Source organism: Macrobrachium nipponense, chromosome 2 (genome assembly GCF_015104395.2).
Source record: "Macrobrachium nipponense isolate FS-2020 chromosome 2, ASM1510439v2, whole genome shotgun sequence".
In the NCBI taxonomy this organism is placed as follows: domain Eukaryota; kingdom Metazoa; phylum Arthropoda; class Malacostraca; order Decapoda; family Palaemonidae; genus Macrobrachium; species Macrobrachium nipponense.
In genome coordinates, this window is record NC_087201.1 from 98,911,163 (window position 1) to 98,936,162 (window position 25,000).

General features: G+C 37.5%; 1 protein-coding gene, 1 long non-coding RNA gene and 1 pseudogene across 2 annotated transcripts in view; 2 read left to right on the top strand and 1 right to left on the bottom strand.

Annotated features, from left to right (window-relative positions):
- The window catches only part of LOC135221578 (DNA-directed RNA polymerase II subunit RPB3-like), a 20,885-nt pseudogene extending 13,779 nt beyond the window's left edge, over nucleotides 1-7,106 (top strand).
- A 123-nt stretch (nucleotides 7,107-7,229) lies between these two features.
- LOC135220837 (uncharacterized) lies at nucleotides 7,230-16,633 on the bottom strand. Its single transcript, XM_064258397.1, has 9 exons — nucleotides 16,497-16,633; nucleotides 16,015-16,164; nucleotides 15,228-15,379; nucleotides 14,546-14,630; nucleotides 12,572-12,741; nucleotides 9,799-9,879; nucleotides 8,985-9,073; nucleotides 7,615-7,734; nucleotides 7,230-7,509 (listed from the first exon to the last, which is right to left on the bottom strand). Exons 3-9 carry the CDS (start codon nucleotides 15,361-15,363, stop codon nucleotides 7,315-7,317), a joined length of 876 nt encoding a protein of 291 aa, XP_064114467.1. The 5' UTR covers nucleotides 15,364-15,379; nucleotides 16,015-16,164; nucleotides 16,497-16,633; the 3' UTR covers nucleotides 7,230-7,314.
- An 8,326-nt stretch (nucleotides 16,634-24,959) lies between these two features.
- Nucleotides 24,960-25,000, top strand: part of LOC135220840 (uncharacterized) — a 5,938-nt gene continuing 5,897 nt past the window's right edge. Inside the window, exon 1 of the long non-coding RNA XR_010315801.1 lies at nucleotides 24,960-25,000. This exon is cut by the window's right edge and continues 213 nt beyond it. This is a non-coding gene — a long non-coding RNA (uncharacterized LOC135220840).

Consider the following 25,000-nt stretch of genomic DNA (forward strand, 5'->3'; position numbering starts at 1 on the left):
CTCCCCAAGTCTCCTGACACTAGGTAGATACCTGGGGAGGTGGGTAGTCTAGGCCCTAGGCTTTGGTGTAGGTTACCTAGTTAGTATTCAACCTTAAGCTACTTCCCAAATCATCAGGTGGGGGTGTATGCGTAGGGTAGCCAAGCGTCATACATGTAGTAACCGGGAAGCCTTGATCTCGACCTGGGCAGGAGGTAGAAAGCAGTTGTGCCCGGCCCAACTCCAAAGCCCCTTTGGACCTGTGTGGCCTAAGCAGTCTCTCATAGACTTTACCAATCATCTCTTTTATTCATTTTGTGTAGATGCCACTGCTAAGGCATCCACTTTTCATACAAATGAATTCCGTCGGGATGACGCCTCATATTTCGCACAACCTGACAAACGCGACATGACTAGCAAAACCTGGTGGAAATTCATCCCCAAATTGTAATTGAGGTACTCACGTTCCGCATGTGGCGTTGACTTGACTATCGTGTTTTGTGACGTCACAACTGACTATGGTCGACCGGCCTAAAATGTTTTTTATGCCTCATTTCTGCGACTATCTAAATTGAGTGCAAAGGCAGTTTTTCGTTTAAGAAACACAAGTAAAGAATTGTGTGTCTGAGCGAAGTTGATAACAATACTGGATTGTGTAAAAATGAGTATGCGTCGATACTTAATTCTTTCTCTATATTATACTTGGTTTTTCGGAAAGGAAATTTCTTTTCCAACCACAACACTCGAGATTGAGTTTTAAAACCACAAAGCTCATTGTTCAGTTGAGAAGTTTGTGTTAGACCTTTTCAGCTAAAAAGATAGTTGTTAGAAGACCCTTTACTGACATGCTGCACATAAAAGATACCATAGGCATTCACGGCTTCACGGCCCGTTCTTTCCAATAAAGGTTTTTCCAATCGTAACTAATATCGCAAGATCGAGTGGCTCGCGGTTTGATATGTGAAGGGTTAAACCCAATCTATGAGTTTGGCCCTTCACATATACATATTAAATTTTCAATATAATATATATATATATTATATATATATATATATATATATATATATATACATACATTCATACATACACTACATACATCTATATATATATATATATATATATATATATATATACCATACATACAATACATACATACATACTACATATATTATATATCAAAATTTTGTATTCAATTTCATCCAGTTACAACCCCACTTTTGCAAGCTCCCCGAACCCAGCAAGGCATGAATTCAGACTCTCCTAGAATCCACTCTTTCTCTTCCCCGCGTAGCCTATACCTGCCCACTGTCCTATCCCTTCCTGTAACACCAAACCTTGCATTTGATTAACCTTGCCACAGCTACCGCTCACTCTTATTTCTTTCATTATTCTGCCCCATTGGCACATTTGCACATTCTTTTTGCAAATCCCCAACTTCTATCTAGCACGGCAAGTACTACCTACACCCGCTCTATCTCTACAATCATGTTGTATTCTACCTTCTGACCACCAAGATGCAGATATTATATATATATATATATATATATATATATATATATATATATATATATTATATTATATAGTAGGAATAAAACAGCAAACAGCCATCGTAGCATTTTAAATTTATTGGCCAAATTTTCGAGACTACTGTAAGAAATGCAAGACATCATTCTCTTATGAAGACTTTAATGTTATCGCCCAAGCACCCAATGGCCACTCTCTCTCCATCCTGAAATCGTTAAACTATTAGCAGCTTGTTCCTTCCCTAAACAGCCAGAACTCTCCACTATCGTACATATCGCCTAAGTTGACGTCGTCCTCCTGAAAAACTGAGAATGTCACTCAGTTCTTAGCTCAGATAGAGTAAGGTACAATACATTTTAAACACCATATTTTTTTTTTTTTCTTATATATACCATTTTAAAAGATTTTAAAAGTATTTTTTAAGTATTAGTTTCAATGTTTTTTAATAATGTTTTAGCTTGTTTTTGTTTGTTTTAAATTCAAGTTTCTTGTTTTTAGACTTTGTGAGATTTGTTTTTTAAACTGAGTCTTTTGTAATTTTTATTCTTTGTATTTTACAGCCCTGATGATGAGACATGTGGTCTCGAAAATTTTGGCCAATAAATTTAAAATGCTATGATGGCTGTTTGCTGTTTTATTCCTACTGAATTTGCGGCGTTCTAGATGCCCCAATCTTCCTGTGTGTGTGTGTGTGTGTGTGTGTATGTATATATGATATATATATATATATAATACTTATATTCTATATATATATATATATATATATATATATATATATATAATATATATATATATATATATATATGTGTGTGTGTGTGTGTGTGTGTGTATGTATATATGTATATATATATATATATATATATATATATATATATATATATATATATATATATATATATATATATCTTCTTCCCAAGTATCCTAAGTTTATTAGGGTTATAGGGACACAAACCCACCCCCATGGCCATTTGGTAACCCAAACAACAAATGACTTATCTACTATTTAGAGGAGTTATAAGTCCCTCCCTCTAAGGGGTCCACAACCCATCGCTATTAGGATAAGATTATCACTAAAAAATCATATCGGAATGAATGATGAATTTCTGATTCTCAAATATTTGTCTGAAGATAAATGTATTTGGTGGCTGTAGTGACATACCACAAGTAACTCTTTCTGGAATATTGACAGTCTCAACAGGCATCGTTTGTGAGATGCCACGTCATGAGCTAACAACGGTTTATCAAAGATTAAGTATAATTCTACTCAAAGGTTATGTTTATTGCCGTAACCATGCTGATATAACTCAGCCAGTGGATGCCAGGGACTTGAGGGCGCAGATCTGCAGACACCACCACTGGGTCATAGCATCAAAAGGACGATATAATTTTTTTTTACAGTTTTAAAAGAAACTTTTTGTTTTATTATTCCTGTAATTAGTTACAGAAACGAAATAGTTTACCGGAGGCAATGATTTCAAAGGGCAATATATCTGAAAGGGCAACTCTGCAAATTTATTTTTTGCGATTTTATCGCGTTCCGGTCAGAGGTGTCATTAGGTATAGCAGCTATATGTAGGAGAGGGCGGTGATGGTTCGGACATTTTTTTTTTTTTAATTTCCATCTAGAAGTAAGAGTTTAAGGAGCAGAGATGTCGTTGACATGTCAATGTGTAGCCTCATCATCCTACATTTACGAGTGAATTTGGTAAGTCGTATACTTTGCTATACTTGAAGCTATTTGCCTTCAAATAAAAATTTCCAAAATGTCCGAATCATCCCTACCCATGGTGATGATTCGGGCAAGAGCATAGGATGATTCGGACAGTTATCATGATTGATATTTACCTTCAAGTCAGATGATAAATGAAACAAATACCATACGAAATGTTTAACTGAAATACTCAAAATCAACTTAAAAGATTATTATCTCCCTTGGTGATTCTGGCCAGGGGGGGGGAAAAAACAGAGAAACAAGTAACTGAAATCCACGATGTTTGCTGAGAATAAATATTAAAGTTGGCTTAAAGAATATTGCATCCTTCAAAACAAAAATTAAATCAAATATCCTCGCCTGCCAATGGTTAAATAACCGAAATATGCTTGTATTAATTCTCTCCATGAGTAAACACCAAACATAAAATGCAACTCAAATACATGAGATTTGTTGTGCCTAAATTTTATTTAATGTTGGCCTAACGAACTTTGAAATACCCCTGTTTTCTTTTAATACTATGCTGAACTGAGATAGGAAGCGTTCCAATTACTGCCTCTTTACCAACAGTTGCTTTATCCTCAATTTATGGAAATGTAAAACTATTATAGTAGCAAATTTCTGTGATTTCCTTAAATAAGAAATCTAAAATTCATCATACACGTCTAAATTGCTGGTTAATTTACCTACATAATAGACTTAGCTACATTTTACTGGATCTATTCCAACGAGAACAAAGTCTCACTACTCAGGGAATTTATCAATGAAACCAACTTCTGTGTCTCTGATCTCCTCTTCCAAGATGTCAGAACAACTATTGTTAAGTTCGGCCGTCAAGAGATCTTCAAGACGATGATGAAGGTCTTCATCACCGGTTTGGTCCTTTGTGTTTAACTTTTTAGTATCTTTTCTTGCTTTTTGATGTTCTTAAGGTATCAGTTCCAAACTTTATTTCTTGGCTGGGATATTTGGCTTTTACTTCTGTTCGTTCTGTTTACGTTCAAGCTTTTCTGGAGTTCCATTGCAATCATGCATTTTCCCTGCTTTCTGCTTTTAGCTGTCTCCAATTCCTCTCTCCTGCTTTTGGAAATGGTCGAATATTCTCAAGCGAAAACTGCTGTTGTGATGATGGTGCAGGTTGCTGTGCTTGTACAGGTGGTGAAAACCCTCCTGGTCAACACTGTTTCTATCTTTCTTCACATAATCATGTTCTACCTGAACCACCCTTTTCTCGAAACTCCTTAAGTTTATTTCTATAGTAGCAACAGAAGGATCCCTTGCCCTATTTGTTTTCTTCTTATACTCTCATCCCATGGTAGGCTATTTTTTTTGTAATGAGGGGTCCTATGATGGGTTTATGAAGTGCTTTATAAGGTAATAAGGGAGCTAATGAATGGATACACAAAATATAACGTAAATATTTTTGATTAGTAAAGCATTCGCTAGGAGATGATTCGGACACGTCCGAACCCTACCCTAGACTGTCCGAACCATCCCTCACAGATCATAACCATAACCATTTGATGACGCCCTCGGCCCTATGCCCTTTGAGATTACAGGTGGGTACAGCTGCCTACAACATCGTCATATACTACAAAATCACACCCAAACTGATCATCAACTTCCTTATCATATTCACTACACCACCCCTTACGATTCAAACGTAAAAAATTACATAGGAAATGAGAAAAACCACAAAATTTAACCTCTGTACTAATGTATACATCTCTTAACCAAAGTCCGTGTCAATAGTAAACAAACTCACCATTTCACGTGATTTTTCGGAGCTAAGGGTCCCTTACGTTTTCCAGGAAATCTACTGTCCGGACCATCCCACTGTCCGAATCATCTCCCCTATTACAAAGAAGTTGAGATTGATGTTGTTTAAGATTAAGCTGGCATTATGCCAGCACGGGCTCTTGCTCAAGAGCAGCCCGTAGGTCATTTGAATATTTTGCATGTGGAAAGGTGATTTTTAGGATATGAGGTGAGCCTTTATTTATGATTCTATGGGATATGCAAGTGAAATGGTATGATTTGCAAGTGAAAGGAAAGGTGAACAGGCAAGGTTACAAACCCCTTTAAACCCTAAGGTACCCATTAGTGGAAGATAAAGATCGATAGTAGCGAGTCCTGGCGAGTCAGAGATAGCCAGTAAGGAAATCGAAGTTGAGAATCGCGTGGTTCTTTTTATTGTACTTTAAGTGACGCAAAATCGATTTCAAGAGCAGTTTTTTTTTTTTTTGCCCCTCCAAACAAATAAGAAAATATAAGGTAGTATGAAAATAAACCAGTCATAATCCAAAAAATCACACATATGAAAACATCTTTTTTTTTTAAAAATCTATTTATAGAGTAAAAAAAATATTACTTTTAGCCATAGATATATATAATTCCGTCTCTTGCAGTGACGGTTGTCCCCGCCGGTGGGAGTTGCCGAGCTGGCCTGGCCTCAGTCCCTTCCTTCACCTTGAGGACTTGCAAAAGGTGACACTATCCCTTGAGAACCAACCCACTGTTCTCAACCACTGCTTCTGTATATTTATATTGACTTGTTTTTCGACTCCTTTACATTTAACTATACGCTACTTCACCAATAGGGCTGGAAGGACATCGGGATATCTCAAGAAGAACGAGCAAAGGAATTCTAAAGAACGTGGGTGACACCTCCTTATGATTTCCTTCAGGTTGACATTGATGAAGATTTGGCGATCTGTCGCAGTGGATACCGTCTTGCCTGTTAATAATCTAATTATTTCGTATTATGAAACCCGAAAGACTGCACCATTAAGTCAGTAGGTACCATATGTTGGCTCAAGTCCATTTCTCTACTGCTGAGGTTTGGCGCCAGAGCGCTCCAGTTTTTTTCTTATTCTTTTTCCTTCACATTTCTCTTTTCTTTGTGTCATGGTCTTCTGGTTCTTCCTCGTTTCTGTGAAAGTTTGTCTGCCTAACATCTCAATGAACTATCGGCTCTGTTCCTTCTAGATGAGTGTCTCCGGTTATTAATAACTGTAAATACCATTATTATTATTACCTGCACGCTCTTTCGAGTTGCAGTATATTTATTCGTAAACTTATCATTTATCTTATTCTTTGAGCAGGACTTTGGGTAGAGCTCAAGGCCGAAAATGCGCTGGACAATGATGAGAAACTATACCCGCAAAGTTCTCCCTGCTCACGATATAGAAATATCGTATCCCTGTCACTCCTTCCCCTCCAAGATGCTAAAAAGGGATGGGTGTATACCAGTCCAACACATACCATGAGGTGGACTGAGTGCACCTGGGTAAGATGTCCTTCTTTCCAATAAACTTGATTATTACCAATAAATATTTCAAGAGCAGAAGCACGAAATCTACCAAACCCAATCAATTAATTATTAACTGGTTAAAAAGAGTGGAGAATAGACGGAATGGTTCAGCAATTCTGAATTGTGCTCTTGTCTTTCCTCTTGCTTATTCTTCAAACATTTTTCCATGAAAACTCTGACTCTTCAGAGACAGATCACTAATACCACCATAAGTATCTATGAATACCACGATGAGAAACATATTTCATACCAGTGCCAACGTCACTGCAGCAAGCCGTCCGTCCATAAGAATTAACAATACAAAACTACGATAGTCCAACAAAATCAGCTGAATGATTGGTTAGATTGTAGAAAACATACCTTGACTTCACTACAAGCTGACTTGAGTCAGAATATCTCCATTTATACAAGATGTCAACAGAAATCATTGTTATCATTATAATGCAGAATTTAAGAATAAATCCGACGAAACCGTGCTAAATTTCTCTTTAATGTTTTCCTCTTTTTCCACATTTTTTTTCAGAAAATGAGAAGCATAATTGGATGTGCTGTGAGTGTGAAGTTATTGGGACTTATTAAAGGATTCTAGAAGGTTCTTTAGTTATTACTATTACCTTCAATATAAAAAGATATGCATAATGCAAAGTTTAGAAAACTCTTACGAACTTGCACTCAAGGCATATTCATGAAGAAACTGATGGCTACATTTAAGATATAACTTTATGTGAATTGAAGACACTGGGTTTTAAAGAAATCAGAAATATAAATTAACACAGAAGAACAAAAATTAAAAGGTTTCCATTAACCCCAAAACCAGCCCTGTCAAGTATTCTTCATTTTGGAAGACGATTTCATACTTGGAGGGTTCTATGGGATCCTCTATGAGTCTCAAGTGACTCTCTTCGATCATTGACTTCCAGTAGATCTGAAGGTCCTCTGAGCTCGGTTCAGCTCTGTTAAGGTCCTTGAGTTGCTCATACATCTGACAAAAGAAAAAAAATGATAGTGTCTCAGGTTCTGTATCATGTCATATATGAAAATATACGTACAGTACCTATATGAACACTGAAGATGGAAAAAGGATTACCTTTTTGACGGGTCCTGTGATGTACCTTAGAGTGTTGGTGTGGAGCTTTTTGTGAGCATCTCGACCCTCACCTTTTTCCATCATCTTCATCATTAGCGTCCCTAAGAAATTCGGTGCAACCTGCGGGAAAAACAATCAACGAACTTTAAACCCAGCATCATCGACAGTCATCTACGCCATTGAGGCCTTCCTGAAGCTTAATCATAAGATCAAGGATATATAGTAGACCATTAAGAGAATTATAGTTCAAAGTGAAATACTTCTCATTCAAATATAGAAGAGATACATTAGTGAAGAACTAATATATTATAACTTTCGTCATGGGAAATACTATTAGGGTAAGGTAGGCATCAACACCAAAAAATATGTTGAGTTTTAAATGTTCATTTAATGAGCAGATGCGCAGCACATATATTCTAAACTGGCAATCACTCAAGAGTCTCATAAACTTGCTATAAACCGGAGAACAAGCTGGTCATAAAAATGAATCGTCTACGAAAATCACAAGGTCCATTACCGCCTCACCTCAGCTTCATTTAAATAATCCTGACAGAAATTAAGCGAACATAACAGTAGTATGGAGGCACGATCTGTTTGTTTCATTTGACAACGTTGAGAGAGAGAGAGACGCAGTTGGTATCGCTGTTAGGATCGTGTAATATATATGTTTCTGGTTTTCTGTAAGAGAGAGAGAGAGAGCGTAATTGGTGGATGGATGGTTAACGATTGTATTGGCTGTTGGTGAGTTCTGGGTTGTCTGCTGGTGCGGTTGCCGTGTCACTCAGTGTCAGTCAGTGACCAGAGCCTGTGGTGGAGAGTCAGTTTTTTGGCAGCAGTCTTGAATATTATTTATGGTCAGTTATTTTGTGTATGTTTGAAGTTGTTGTTTGAATTGTTGTTGATGTTGTATGTTAGAAGGTTGTTGTGCCTGTGTTGTTGAATTTGTTGTGCTTGTGAGTTCTGTTGTGTTGTGGAAGAGTTGTTGAGTGTTGTTGTTGCCGAGTTGTGGTTTCTTAATGTTGTAGGTGGGGTATTTACTTATCTTTTTATTGTTTTTCGATGTTGTTAGTTATTGTTTGAGCAGTGGTCTTTTGTTGTATAGTTACTGAATTGTTGTGTGGTTGTTGTCCTTGTTTGGTTGTTTGTGTGTTGGGTTACGAACGTCGTATCCAGCGGACAATGTAGCTCCTCGCCCTGAATGTGTCTAGTATAAGATAAGTACATGTGTTTTATGAGTTTTTGTTTTTTAGTTTGTGATCCCGCCACAGCAGCGATGAGAATTAAACGTGTTCCTGAACCTGAGAGAGAGAGAGAGAGAGAGAGAGAGAGAGAGAGAGAGAGAGAGAGAGAGAGAGAGTAGGTCTACTAACCTTTGGAAGCTTCTGATTTATCTGAGCTGCTGCTTGTTTAGGCTCTGTGTGTTCAGGTAATTTCAACGATTCTTGTAAAACATAAATACCTGAAATTAATAAAGTGAAGCATAAATATACTAAAAGAAATATTAATTTGGCCAAAAATAAACTCTTTAAAACTGATTAGCCTATGTGTAACCCAATCTCTTTTAATATCAATATGTCACTATTCACCATAGCAGGCAACTCGCATTTCGTCCAGAGAGGACATTGTAAAAGCACAGATTTCAGGTAGAAATTAGTCTCGATATTGCAAATTACATCCTTAAGAATTTCATTATAGAGATATTTAAAATCCCTTGGTGGTTTGCAAAATAAAAGAGAAAATATTTAGTGAAGGTGGTATTTCTAGAGGTTACAATCTTGGATTTCATTTGGAATACAGTTACTGATTCAGATTAATATATTATCTAATTGGGTTATGTATAGTTTACTGGGCGCTTGAATAATTGCTTTTCAAGTCTCTACAATTTCGCCTGCATTTATGTCTGATTAAGGCACTTTGCGTAAATGTCTAAGTCCTCGCGTGTAATTGAAGTTGATTCTTCAATCACTTCGCTTCAAAACGAAGAAGAAGAAGAAATACAAACAAAAGCAAAACGAAAACTTCACCATGTACTATGTGTATGGTCTGTAATCCCCCTTTTCGGAAAATGGATCCCAAATGATGGGAGTAAGTAATTTACCACTTAAAATGTCTGAATACACATTATATAATTAAGAATAGCTAAAAAGAAATTTTACATAATTCAAACGGTGATTGAATACTTACTGTTGAGAATGATTGCTCTGAGGGTAACAGACAGTTCCATGAGGCTCGCTTTTATCTTCTCCTCGCCCTGGATCTGCGCATCTGAGAGGAAGAGGAACCATCATACAAAGTCGGAGGAAGAGGATTATGAAATCAAGGCATTGGGAGGCAGAAGCAAATTTCCTTAGGTAGCCGCCTACAAAGGACAGGAAAGCTTTACCCGAAGCAAACAATTCTTTTATTACTTCCTGACCAACCCTGTAGTAACTCTGACGCGTCACACTTCCATTGTATATGAATACTTGATATGATTCCTACTTTTTAAAAGCTTGCTACAGGAGGCAAGATAAATTCATGCTCGAGAATCTTCGTTGGAGTTGTACCTCACGACAGCTACGCTATTTTCCCTTTCACGAACGATTTCCTGCAATCACGTTTGATTGCTCTTAAATTTTCGTTTTACCGTACAAGCTCTTGTTTGCATATCATGCGATATAAAGCAGCAGTAATTGATTTCCCTTCATTTACCCTGACAAATTACGAGCTCGTTTTCGTTGCATGGCGACGTGAACATATGGTACAACACTGCTTTAACTGACAAAAAAAAAAAAAAAAATGTTTTGCACACATGTAGTACATGCACGTACTATTTGTCTGCATGTTTTATTTTCCAGTATATTGTATTATATTCTATGTTTACACCCGTTTCTTAGAAACAGAGATTGCCTGTGCAAATATTTACGGAGAGAGAGAGAGAGAGAGAGAGAGAGAGAGAGAGAGAGAGAGAGAGAGAGAGAGAGAGAGAGCAACGTTAGTAATCTGATCACGTAAATGTATTCGTTCGTTGGACATGGTGTTGCGGTAGGACTATCTTGCATAATTTCTGGCAATGTGTATATGGCATGTTTTGCACTACATATGTAACTGTAATAAAACTGATACTCTTAATGTCTACTGAACATGGTTTTGTACTTGGTTTGTTTGTCACTCCTTCCATGTTAACGCTCACGTGTACACGTAGGCATACATTCTTTCTGTCACCTGCCCATATGTGTGTGTGTGTGTGTGTAGTTGCAACCAAGAAGGAAAGAGTGAACTGATGAGATGCAAAGTACTTTCGTCTTGTTACCAAATCCAAGGGAATACAAAAAGGTTGGGTGGTCTCAAAACTGTCAAAAGATTGACATCGAAATCTACGAGTTCGCTAATTCTGTTGATTTTGACTTTCAAAATCCACCTGGAACATAAGTTTTATTACAGGGTCAAAAGAAAATAATCCTGTGCTTAAATTAAGATTATTTTCACAGGTCAACTGAATCATAACAGATTCCACCAAGTTCTTGAAAATGGTTTCATTACTTTGTAGTATGACATTGTTTTGTGTCCAATTTATTTTGTAGGACTTTTCACGAAGATTAAAAATTAGAGCATACAGTTTGACCTGCTCTTACTTACTATATGTGTTGTTTTTAATCTAGTATTAAAGTCTTTACTGGGCTGACCTAAATAAAGTAAATCACAATCCATACAAGAAACCTTGTAATTGTGTACAGTATTGCTATCATTTCAGGCGCTATTTTTTATAAGTATGTTTTGATGTTATTATATGTGAAGGATACATTAGTATTAAATAAATGTAAAAAAAAAAAAAACGGTTTTACAGCTTCAAATCCCATAAAAGGTGGCAAACAAAGGGTGTTTCAGGACATTTCTTTTTTCTTTCCGATTTTTCATAGGTCTTTATAGCTTTATTGTAATATCCATAATGTGAGTTGGATAGCATATATAGATCTCGTCCTATTTTTCAAGTGTTTTTGAATTCTCTTGATCTAAAAACTCAGCACTGACTATTTGCAAGGTTCGAAGAAACATTGATGAAAAAACTGAAATTTTGATGTTTATACGATGCCCTGAATAATCGTGTCCATATGTCAGATTATTTATCTTTTTCCTATATGTAAATACTAGGTTTACAAGCAAAAGGTTCCCGTTTAATATAAATCTCCAAAAAGAGTAAATATTCATTTTTCTGTAACTCGAGTGTATATTTAATAGAAGGGACTTGATCATTTAGTTTAATTAAACACGGCGTGATCCAACATCCAGCTTACTTGGGATGCTTGCAAGATTTTCCACTGACGCAAAGGTTGCAAATATTATATACCTAACTTAATTAACGTGGTCTTCGTAGTTAATACTCATAATTAGGACTACTCATACTAACAACAAGGATAAAATATAAAGGACATAAATTCACATTCAATATATTTACAGTTATAAGTGGAAACACAAAATAATTGAACAGAAATATAGCCTCTAAATTCAGTTCATTCCGCGCTTGGTGGCAGCGAACTCGAGCTACCAGACTGGTAGGCGAGTATGCAACCTCCTCGTCCAATGAGGAACTCTAGTAACAAAGGGAAGCACTGGTATACAGATCTATGAAGATGAGAATAACAATTTTGTTGATGCTTCGTATGGCTTCCTCGCAACTGACCCCTGTACATATTTTTCATTTGGAATAGGCCAGTACTAATTAATCCGCTTGTAAACGAGATAAGACCCCTTCTTACAACAGAATACTTGTACTGATCAAATACACATATCTGGCGCTATTTCAGACACAAATCAGTAGTTCTTCCTTGAATTTATCGGAATAAAACATAAAGAATTTTCGAGATTTATAACAATTAAATACTTCATTTGTAAAATACTTTCAACGCCACTTCTATACTTGACTATTATTAATGTACGTTACAAAATAAGTAAAGCGTGGATGGAGGTTTGTACATACCTCTTACAATCGTGAGAGCATGCATCTGCTGGGCAGCGTCACTGGCCATGGCTACGTGGATGCGGATGAGGTCGCGCCAAGAGGTCCTGATCACATTGTAGACATCTCTCATGGTGCCGTGGAGGAAGCGACGGACCTCCGGGAAAAGATCTTCTACTCTTAGATCTCCACTCCATTTTCAAAGAGAAATGGTAGAGAAAAATAAACATAAGAGAGAAGCCTTGCTGAGGCAAGTCCTATGGAAATCAAATATTCTGACGCGGTGTAGATAAATTGTTTCTTTTCATGTAAACAGATACTACCTTCCGACACCTAATATGTTACATAATGCAATTGCACTTGAATGTAATCATTGCAGAATATAACCTATTAATAATTACAATTTTGTGAGGTCACATTTTATAATAATAGTTTTATTTCGAAAAAAATAATAATAAAAAATAAAAGAAATGATACCAATGTTTGTAAGAATGATTAGGTTTTAGGGTATAGGGTTTTAATAATTGATAGTCCAGGTAAATTAGATGAAAAAAGGGTGAATAGGGGAAACAAATGATGAGCTTCAACATTTGGCAGAAATACTCCTCAAAGGTCATAAAACAAAGATCTAAATACTCCCTCTCTGAAAGGAGAGGGGGTGGAACCCCCGCTTTTTTGGGGGGGAAACCGAATTTTCTCCAAAAACGTACGCTGAACGTATAAAAGTTAGAGGCAATAGAAAAAAACGAATTAAATTCTGCGCAAGTTCATTTCTATGTCCTTTTGCTGTAAACATTAGTTTCGGCGCAAATGACCCCGAAAGTAGAGGACACATTTTCGTGATATGTAAAACTACGCATTTCGCCCGTACATTCCGTCCAATTACTCTTAAACGACGCATTTCTTGTAAAAATGCTTTAGACGACATTATTGAATGGAGATTCATCTTTCATTTGGTGTCTCTGTTTTCCTCTGAATATTAAATTAACGACGCAATTATGCTGACATACTGTGCACTAGCAAAAATCATTCTTCAAGAAGTGCTATTGATGACAGTGACAAACAACAAAAGCACATTTCATCTCTTGTGCGAAGTATAACTTTTTTTATAAGCTTTTCCTTGAAAACCTTACGATGTGAACTAAGTAGCTATGCATGTCTATGAATTTAAAATCTCTCGTTGGTTTGTTTCGTTTGCATCATTAATTTAATATTTAGAGGAAAACAAAGACACCCAATGAAAGAAGAATCTTCATTCTATAATGTCGTCTATATGGCATTTTTACAAGAAATGCGTCGTTTAAGAGTAATTGGACGGAATGTACGGGCGAAATGGATAGTTTTACATTTCGGCGTCGAAACAATAATATTGAGCAAAAGGTCATACAGATAAACTTGTGCAGATTTTTATTATTTTTCTTTTACCGATACCTTTTATATGTCCGACGTACCGTTTCGGAGAAAAATGAGTAGCTAAATATGCGGAAAGTTACACTCCGAAAGGGGCGGGGTTGGTGGTGGGGGAGGGTTTCCCTGCCAAATATAAAAAAAACTTATCAAGTTTTTCCCCTAACGATGTTAATTTGCCTGCACTATAAGTAAATATAGGACATAAACTAATCCTCCCTCCAAAAACTGTTGTTTCAAAAAATACACACACACACACTTATATATATATATATATATATATATATATATATATATATATATATATATATATATATATATATATATATATATATATATATATAATTATTTATCACATCACCGTGACATTTTATATACAAACTCTTCTTTCCCACCGTTATGACTACATCTTATAAGGGGTCTGTTGCCTGATGTGCCTTCTCCACTGCCTTCCATCAAAGGCATCATCCTCTACAAATATCGTTTCATATCCAGTTCGTGCTACTTTATGAATATCACTACTATATTTCCTTATTCACCCGCATTTTTAATACAATTTGCATAAATACAGTAACATAAATTACTTACATAGGAGATTCTTGGACGTGAGGCAACAGAATCTTAAGGGCGGATTCAATTCGGGTGAGGACAGCCTCTACAAAATGACTAATTTCTGTGGAATAATATAATAATAATAACAGTTAACTTAATCCATTCACTTTCACACGTCATTCGACTGTTCTTTGCAAGGGTTCAGAAGATAATACACAGCTAAATCTCTAGGTTAAGTTGCCGAAATATTGTTCATCATTCTACTTTTTTCAATCTTCAAAAGTGCAACCAACTTCAATTTCATAACCTGCATATTGCAACTATGAAGGATTTTTTTTGTAACTACCTTAGGAGAAGTTTAAATGAAGTGTAAAAATGAACGCGGAATGCAACGTCACATCTTTACATGTTAATTTTTATAGTTTCAATAGAGCGATAATAAATTATATTAATGTAGAAATTAAAAATCTAATTCTATAATGTGGTGCAACGTGAAATCTTTACATGTTCATATATATTATTTCCAGTAGAATGATAATAAATGCTTTTGATGCAATTTTGAAATCGAATATTGTAATGCAATGCGACGTCACATCTTTAAATGATGACATACATTATCGTGAATAGATTCGATGATGAAATGGAAAGAAGCAGCGGTCGGGAGAGTGAACATGTGACAGACAAAGAGAGAAGTCGGGAAACGAAACGAACCGCTCACCATCGAGAGCGTCGAGGAGGCGAAGATGAATTTCATTGTGGAAGATCTCTTTCGGTCGAAATCCTCGAACACTCCTCGATTTCTTCCGGGACATCGTCCTCGTTGTTGAATGCACTTTCGATGTCCTTGGTATCATCGAGAACTAAAGAGGCCTATTATATATTAATTAGAGTTATTATGATTTTATTCCGTTCTTTCTTCGTTGCCAGTGAAGGCTTGTCGTTGCATGAAAGGAGCACAGTTAAAGGGAAATATTTCAGATTTTGGTATTATATCCAGGCATGTTATAAATAATGTTAGTATTCATAATTACGGGCTGCTCTATGAGCTAGAGCCCGTGCTGGCATAAGGCCAACATAATAAAAATCAACAAAGTATTTATATCTCATTACAGCCTTCTGAAAGACGGCCTGAATGAAAGTCGAATACGATTTTACGAAAAAATTTTGGAGGTTGTATACCATGTTATGGAGAGCTTTGATATATGCGTGTTTCATTCCTAGCATTTAATTAAGAATTTAAATACCTTTAATGAAATTCAGCGCCATTACGAGGATTAACATTTCTTAATAACCTCATTACATTGTGAAAGTTAATATCATGGCAAGTAAGTAATTGATTCTCCCCCATCTCTCTCAGAAATCTAAAACAAAACCCCTATTATAAATCCGCATAAAGTCATACATAACGACGAGGAAGAACAAAAAGGTTTGTGGTAATTTTCAAACAATTCCAACTCCGCAGATTTCTAATTTCTGTTTGGTTTGACATGAAGTTCTAGACTTGCCTTTCCCGTTGGACTTCGGTCGTCTTCTGCAATCACTTCCTCAGTCCCAATGTCCACCGAAAGTTCCTCGGCTTCAGCTCCAGATTTTGTCATCGTGTGAAAAACAGTAAGAAACAGGAGAATAATCGCAAAATTCTTTTCTCCCGGTAACTGTTGATGGACATATGGATATTATAAGTTACATTACATTATGAGAAACAGACACTTGACATTGTTGTGTAGTATAGTATTATCGTCCATGTATAGTACAACCGTAATATACTGCACTTCGGTCGAAGTATGAGGTAGGTATGGGCCTACAGTTTTCAGTTGATTAGGTTAAAATTTCAAGTCACAGCCTGGCCTTTCCTCAGATAACTGTGCCAGCGAATCATAATTATGGTTCCCCTTGATGATTCTAGAACTAAAAGAAATTTACATGGCGAAAATTGGTCATCGTTTTCTATTTACATCACTAGCATGCTTATGTTTACCTACTTTACCTGCATATCTTTGGAGATTCTCCCTGGTAATGAAGAACGATTTTTCGAAATATTTTGGTGAATCTATTATGGATTCTAGAGACACGAAAGCACTGTGGTGATTTGCGTAAAACAGCGAGTAATTAAAGCAAATCGATAACCTTATCCCGTACTTATCTATTTACTGTTGGGAATATTTGCAGATGGCACTGTCGTGATAGCGATGGATGGGTGACTCGAATGCGTGTACTACCTTTCACAGAGTTCGGGATGATGTTGCATATATATATATATATATATATATATATATATATATATATATATCTATATATTATTAATATATAAATATTATATATATTATATATTAGACTATTAATATATTATAAATATGCACATAAGCAGAGTTAGTTTTTCATAAATGTCAACGTTTTGCGACACATCTGAAGTTGCATGGTCAAAGCTTAAAAAAAAAGAAAAGCAAATGAAACATTGGTGTACATGCTGATAACACATCAAAATACTATGTCACAACACAATAAAACAACAGCTCTTTCGGAAATAAAACCATGGGATGTGCTTAGGGTGCACAAAGAGGCACGTGCATGAGGGTACACAGATTCCCACGGGGAGCCAAGTCATAGGACTGGTAGTAGATTACCTGATCCTGAGCAATCAATCATAAGAAATCATTATAATATGTGTAAGACTTACTATATTAACAGCAAAGATTTTCATGTCATTGACAAGTACGAAACAACGATTAAACATTTTATTCAGAGTTTCAGACTCCCTCTGCACAACTGTTTGTAGCCCAGCACAGGAAACTGGTTTTCCTCACTGTTTTCAAGTGTGTAAGTTAGCCTATATCTCACATATATAAAAGTAGTTTATTCCAAGTGATTTCACTTTCAAAGACCTGTTATTATTTTGTGTTACACAATAGTATTTCAACGCGTTATCAATAAGTGATACAAATGTTCATGTTGTGGCGGGATCACAAGCTCAAAAAACAAGAAGGCAAAATTCCCCCCCCCCCCCCCCCCCCCCCCCCCCCCCCCCCCCCCCCCCCCCACCCCCCCCCCCCCCCGACCCCCCCCCCCCCCCACACATAAACTTCACCAATCCAGCTGCCAAACTAACCCTCAGTCACACTTTCCTCTTTACACTACAGAATACATGCAGGACAATTGACCCACCTACACACAACAACAAAAAACAAAATAAACACAAACACATGTACTCACCCAACTCCAGATACTCAGGGCTATGCTGTGTCTGCTGGTCTAGGTTGCTCAGTCACCACCAACAACAAAGACAACAACCAAGAACCACAACTCAACACAACAACCAAGGACCACAACCCCACAACACAACACCCAAGGACTACAACCCCACAACAAACTAGGAATACAACCACAACAAAAGATCACTGCACAAACAATCACTAACACAAAAAAATCAACAACACAACAAGCCAACACACACCCACTAACAACATAACAAGAAATCACAACAGCTCATCAACAACATCCCTCAACAACTCACAACCACAACAACTCATGTATAACTCAACAGGAACTCATTAGCACAACAAATCCAACAGCACAGGCACAACAACACTAAAACAAACAACATCAAACTCAACATCAACTAAACAACAAATCAATAACACACAACTTAACTGACTTTCAATGCCTTCAACACTTTTCACAGACCGCTGCCGACACTACTGATCATCACCGGCTCTGACCAAAAGCTGACTCCAAAACACAGAACTCTAACTCCAGCTGCACCTGCAGACAACCCAGAACTCACCAACAGCCAATTCAATTGCTAACCATCCATCCACCAATTATGCCCTCTCTCTCTCTCTCTCGCTCTCAAGGACATTGTCAAATGAAACTCCCATAACTCATCCATATTTCCTCCCCCGTCACATTTGACAACGTCTCCTTCCACAGTATAAATGAGTCTCTTCAGGAATTTGGCAGGAGTGTAAATGAGGTTAGTGATTTAGTGGCAGAGTAATAAGAGATATTGGAACAAGAGTTAGAAGAGGTAGATGAGATAGTTAATGGGATTTGGGAGGATGGTAGTAAGGGAGATGGTAATGGGAGTCTGACTGGAAGTGGTCTCGGAGAAGTGGATGGCAGTGTAACTGAGAGTGTGTATGAGGGCCCTCAAACAAGAACCAGATGCTTGGATGCAGGCCCCCTGGTTCTTGTTTGAGGGCCCTCATACACACTCTCAGTTACACTGCCATCCACTTCTCCGAGACCACTTCCAGTCAGACTCCCATTACCATCTCCCTTACTACCATCCTCCCAAATCCCATTAACTATCTCATCTACCTCTTCTAACTCTTGTTCCAATATCTCTTATTACTCTGCCACTAAATCACTAACCTCATTTACACTCCTCCCAAATTCCTGAAGAGACTCATTCATACTGCCAACCACGTCCTTGCTGCCTGATTTCCTTCTTGCTGAAATCTCACTAAACCCTGACAATTCAAACCCCCACACACTATAAGTATCATTCCTTCCCTCAAAGTCATCTGTATCACATGCCTTATCCACCATTTTTACCCTAACACTAACCCCTCTATCATGCAGCTTATGTTTCTCCCTTTCATTCCCTTTCCTTGCCTTCTTTCACTTTCTTCCATACTCATCCAACACCAACTGCCAATCTTCCAGATCCATTCATTCACAGACACTTGGCGCATGTTTATTAACTTTCAACTACTCACTCATCCACACACTAGAGGGGCCACCCAACTGAATCCCCTTAACTCCTAGATTCCCTAATTCCCAGCTTGACTCATCCTCTTCCACCTACACACACTCACTATATGACCTTCCATTCCACATTCAACACATTTCGCACACTGTTCTTTATACATCCAAGCATAATGCCCATTCTTCTCGTAGTTGCCGCAAACACGTTCATACGGGTAACCCGACATCCCCTAGCTATGTGCCCTACCTGTCCACACCTGTAACACTTAATATCCCTATCTTTCTTACACTTTCTCACTAAATGCCCCATTTGCCCACACCCAAAGCACGCCCCTAGCGCCCACCAACATTCATTCTTCCTGTGTCCTTGCTTACTACATCTGTAACACTGCTGCTCTCGCTTACAACTAACTGACCCTACTCTTCCAACACTCGCACTCCTATCTTTTAGGGCTAACTACACTCACGTTACATGCTCTGATGCTCCTATCAACTTTTTGCTCTGCCATTTGCCTCAGCCCTTCTAAAACTGCCTCCCTATAGCTTTTAAACTCTGGTATAACCTCAGCTACTTCAGTCCTAACACTAACACTTCTACCCTCTTCCAAACACCTATCTAACTCGTAATCCTATACTATTTCTAAAATGTCGTTCCACGTCAACCTTTCATTCGTCCATCGCATTTTCTCCTTCCTTTCAGATTTATAAACTTGTATACTCTCTCTGGTACAGTCGCCAACAACTTTCGCACTAACTCCTTACACTCATTTATCCCTTCATCCCCAAACTTTTTCCTGGCTAATGTTTCTAATCTACAGACATACATTAACAACGACTCACCAACATTTATTCTTGCCTCTTCAAAATCTTGCTTTCTCCTATATCTAACGCTAGTCTTTATCTTCTTTGCCTGTTCTACAATCTTGGCTTTCACACTCTCATACGGCACATTCCCTACACTCATCATTACCTCATACATACTCAACAAAAATCCTGTCAAAAAGCTACCTAACTCTCTTGCCCAAACTCTCTTGTTATCTCCATATTTAGCCTCACAATACTTCTCATATTCCTTAAAAAAGTCCCCTATGTCCCTTCTACCATATTCCTCGTATTGTGCACATCGGGGTACCTCTCTCTTACACACAACCTTTCGTACTTCCTGCTTACTCTCATTCTCACTTTTGCTACTTCCATTCTGACCCTTCTTTCCCTCTTCTGAATAGAACGAATGCACTTCCATACTCACATCCATACTCTTGACTATGCTCTTCTTACCCTTCTTCTATCTACCTGTTTCCACTCACCGCTATCTAAATCACTCTCAGCCCTTTCCCCAATGTATTCAGTCCTAGTCTCATCCTGTCTGCCACCCTTACTAACCTTCTTTCACTTAGTCTTCTTTTCCTCAGCCCCTTTCTTATTCTTGTCCTTAGGTTTATCCTTATCCTGTGTCTTCCCCTTCTTTCCCTTACTTATCACAACCAAATCACCTTCGTCACTCGTACTCTCATCCACTCGCTCTTCTACTTTCTTTACCACTCCTGGCCCGTCACAAGACCCAGTAGGCCTACCTCCTACAGCTCCCTCTCCTTTGAATTCCTTCATCATCTGCATTGCATTCATCATTACTTCGAATTTTTTGTCCATTTTCTCAACCATTCTCTCTTCTGCTCCTTTCACCTCTTCTTTCATCTCCACTCTCGCACTCCTTAGCATTCCTCTCATTTCCTCCAACTCGCTCTTCAGCTCCTCACACTCTACCCTTAACTTCTCATTCTCCACTTCCAATCTTTCTTTAGCTTCCCTTGCCAACTGCAACTCCTCCTTCAGCCTCTCCATCTCCTTCAACCCTTCCATCCTCGCTTTCTCCACCAATCACACAGCTCACTACCCCAATCGTCCTGCAGCTGCCGCACCAGCAGTCCCTGTTCAGGCGCCAAAAAATAATGTGGCGGGATCACAAGCTCAAAAAACTAGTGGGCAAAATCCCCCCCCCCCCCCCCCCAACATAAACTTCACCAATCCAGCTGCCAAACTCACCCTCAGTCACACTTTCCTCTTTACACTACAGAACGCACGCAGGACAATTGACCCACCTACAGACAGAACAAAAAAAACACAAACACATGTACTCACCCAACTCCAGACACTCAGGGCTATGCTGTGCTGTCCGCTGGTCGAGGTCGCTGAGACACCACCAACAACAAAGATAACAACCAAGGACCACAACCCCACAACACAACAACCAAGGACCACAACCCGACAACACAACAACCAAGGACCACAACCCCACAACTCAACAACACACCAACAAACAAGGAATACAACCACAACAAAAAAATCAACAACACAACAAGCCAACACACACAGCCACTAACAACATACCAAGATGTAACAACAACTCACCAACAACAACCCTTAACAACTCACAACCACAACAACTCACATATAACTTAACAGGAACTCATAAGCACAACAAATCCAACAGCATAGGCACAACAACTCTAAAGCAAACAATATCAAACTCAACAACAACTAAACAACAAATCAATAACACACAGTTTAACTGACTTTCAATGCCTTCAACACTTTCCACAGACCGCTGCCGACACTACTGATCATCACCGGCTCTGACCAAAAACTGACTCCAAAACACAGAACTCTAACTCCAGCTGCACCTGCAGACAACCCAGAACTCACCAACAGCCAATTCAATTGCTAACAATCCATCCACCAATTACACCCTCTCTCTCTCTCTCTCTCTCTCTCAAGGACGTTGTCAAATGAAACTTCCAAAACTCCTCCATAATGTTGCGATTAATACTGGCCATATTATTTGTGACAAAATCTTCATGATTTAGGCAGGGATGAAGGTAGACTACTAGTGTGTTGGTTCTCCTTTGTAACAAGTTAATGCCCAACAGAGCAGAGAATTATTTCTACCCTGTGGTAGGGGTGCAAAAAAGGACAGCTGCTGCCTTGCAGTATTACATTTTTTAGTAAAAGGCTAGCCCAACCGCCAATAACTGGAACCTGCTGCCTTATAGTCTTGCTTTTTACTAAAAGGCTAGGCCCACCGACAATAACTCAAAACTGCTGCCTTGCAGGTGGACATTTTAGTCAAAGGCGAGGCCCACCGCCAAGAACTGTGGTTGATGACAGCAAGGGCATGCGGTCATAAAAACCCCTTTGCCAAATAATAAACCATATCTGATGTTGTAGGGAAAGGCACATCAGGCAACCAACACCTTAATGTAGGGATGACGGTGAGAAAGAAGAGAGACAATTATTTGTGCGCTTGTAGAAGTTTAAACTATATTTGAACAGTGAATAATTTGACAAAATTGTCTCATATATTCAGTATGTCACTGTAACAAAGTTGATGACCCCCAATGAAAGCGGAACTTATCCTTCTTCCCGAGACACGCATACAGGTAACAACTTTGCTTCTGTAGTCAAGCTATTTGGTTAGCTATTTGTAAGATTTGGAAGTGTTAGATTTATGAGTAAGTTTGCCATCCGTTGGGCAGACACTTTGTAAGAGTTATGTAAATACCGTTCATCCACCCAGCTTTAGTTTCAAATCCTTGTTTTATTGTAATGAGATTCATTATTGGTGTTTTTCTGAAATTATGGAATGAGTATCGAGTAACTGTCCTTATCCCCACGTGTGTGAGCATATTCCCTTGTATGGGAAAGCTGTGATGTTTTGATTCCCATTATATATATATATATATATATATATATATATATATATATATATATATATTATATATATATAGAGAGAGAGAGAGAGAGAGAGAGAGCGAGAGAGAGAGAGAGATAGAGAGAGAGAGAGGTTAGGTCGTCTTTTCCATAACATCTGGAATTAAATAAACCTGGTCGTGACAGGTTCCCGCCGAGATCGTTCAGACCCGAAACTCCACCCAATGTTTTTGCAAACGATACAGAAATCATCCAGTGTATGGGGCCCTTTACTTATGTAAAGGCCCGTTAAGAACAAAAGATCTCGGTAAAGTTCTCGCTTTTTCATTTTCCTCCGTGGCATCCTTTATTTGTGCATAGCATCACGTTTTATACGTTTTGTGATCAAGTTATATATATATATATATAGATATATATATATATTAGTATATATAAAATATATCTATATATAATATATATATATATATAACCACTCAAAACACACACCAGAGGAATCTTAGAATGACGTCATAACCTTTGCTCAGCGAGGAATGCTCGAGATAACATCATAGGCCTTCCAAAGATATCATTAGTCAGCCACGTAGCAAGTGATAACACTAAGGGTGGGGGACAGATAAGAGATAAGCGCGGATCTCATGACAAAGTTTATTATTATTATTATTATTAGAGACGTTGGAATGAGAGAGGAACAAGATAAGTGAAAAATAGATGAAGTTATGACTAGAAGTTTCCTCGATATTTTGAGACAAGGCTGCCGTATTTAAACGATCGAAGTCATGTTACAGTATAGCAGGCTATTTCACAGTACTTTCTGTAATCATCTTTTGATTTACTGAGGCATGAAACATTTCATATTTAAAGTATATTAAAGAATATATATATATATAATATATATATATATATATATATATATATATAACAAGGATAGTTTTCCTTAAGCGAGGGTGTTTTGTCATGTCACAGTGTAAAGAATGTGATTTTCCAATTGCATTTCTGTTAAGAAAAATTCGTATAGTTTTCACAAAGTATAGCTAATACTCGGGAATTTTGATGATGCGTTATTTACATAAAGATGCATATTACTGAATAACGTGTTCTCAATAAGATGTTAAATATTACTCTAATATTTCATAATGTTTTACAATATGTTAATTTTGTATCGATCTTTTTATTTAGATATGATCGCTCAAAAGCTGTCCAGAAGTCATATGATATATATATATATATATATATATATATATATATATATATATATATATATATATATATGTGTGTGTGTGTGTGTGTGTGTGTGTGCATCTACAGTGATTTTTAAGCATATATATATATATATATATATATATATATATATATATATATTATATTATATCTATTATATTATATTATATTATATTATTATTATTATATATTACTACTTTCAAAATGCATATATCCCCTCTTTGACTGTGTAAAATGTTATGTATAGAATTCTGCAACATTTTTCAGATTCCTTAGCTAGCCATAAAGTTGTAGGATGTTTAAAATGAGTGTTCAGATTTCGCATAACATATTGTAAAAGAATATATAATGTAGTAAAGAAAGAGAGATTTGCTTTGTCCATTTCGAGATAGAATGGTTTTCAACAACTTTTCATCGCTTTGAGATTAGAGGAACTCTGAGATCTCCGTTTGCTTTCCTAATCTGTAAAAACGTTTGATTAGAGACATCGAGGTCTCCGTTGTGTTTTGGGAATTCTGTCATCACGTCTGAAAGGGACTTTTGCTCGAGTCTGTTCATATCGAATACGTGTCTTTGTTGAACTGACTGGTTTCATACGTGTATTTTGTTGCTGAAACCACGTGCGATTTCACAGTTTGTCTGTAAAGTTGCGTCACATTCAAAGCTTCTGGAAAGAATTGCATCATCTTTCGCGTGTCCCATTGTTGTGTCATCTCCACTGTCCAGCTTTCGTAAGGAAGTTTTCATTGCATCTTAGAACCACGTTGCGTTCAGACATCTCTCTCTCTCTCTCTCTCTCTCTCTCTCTCTCTCTCTCTCTCTCTCTCTCTCTCTCTCTCTCTCGCACGGCACTTTTGA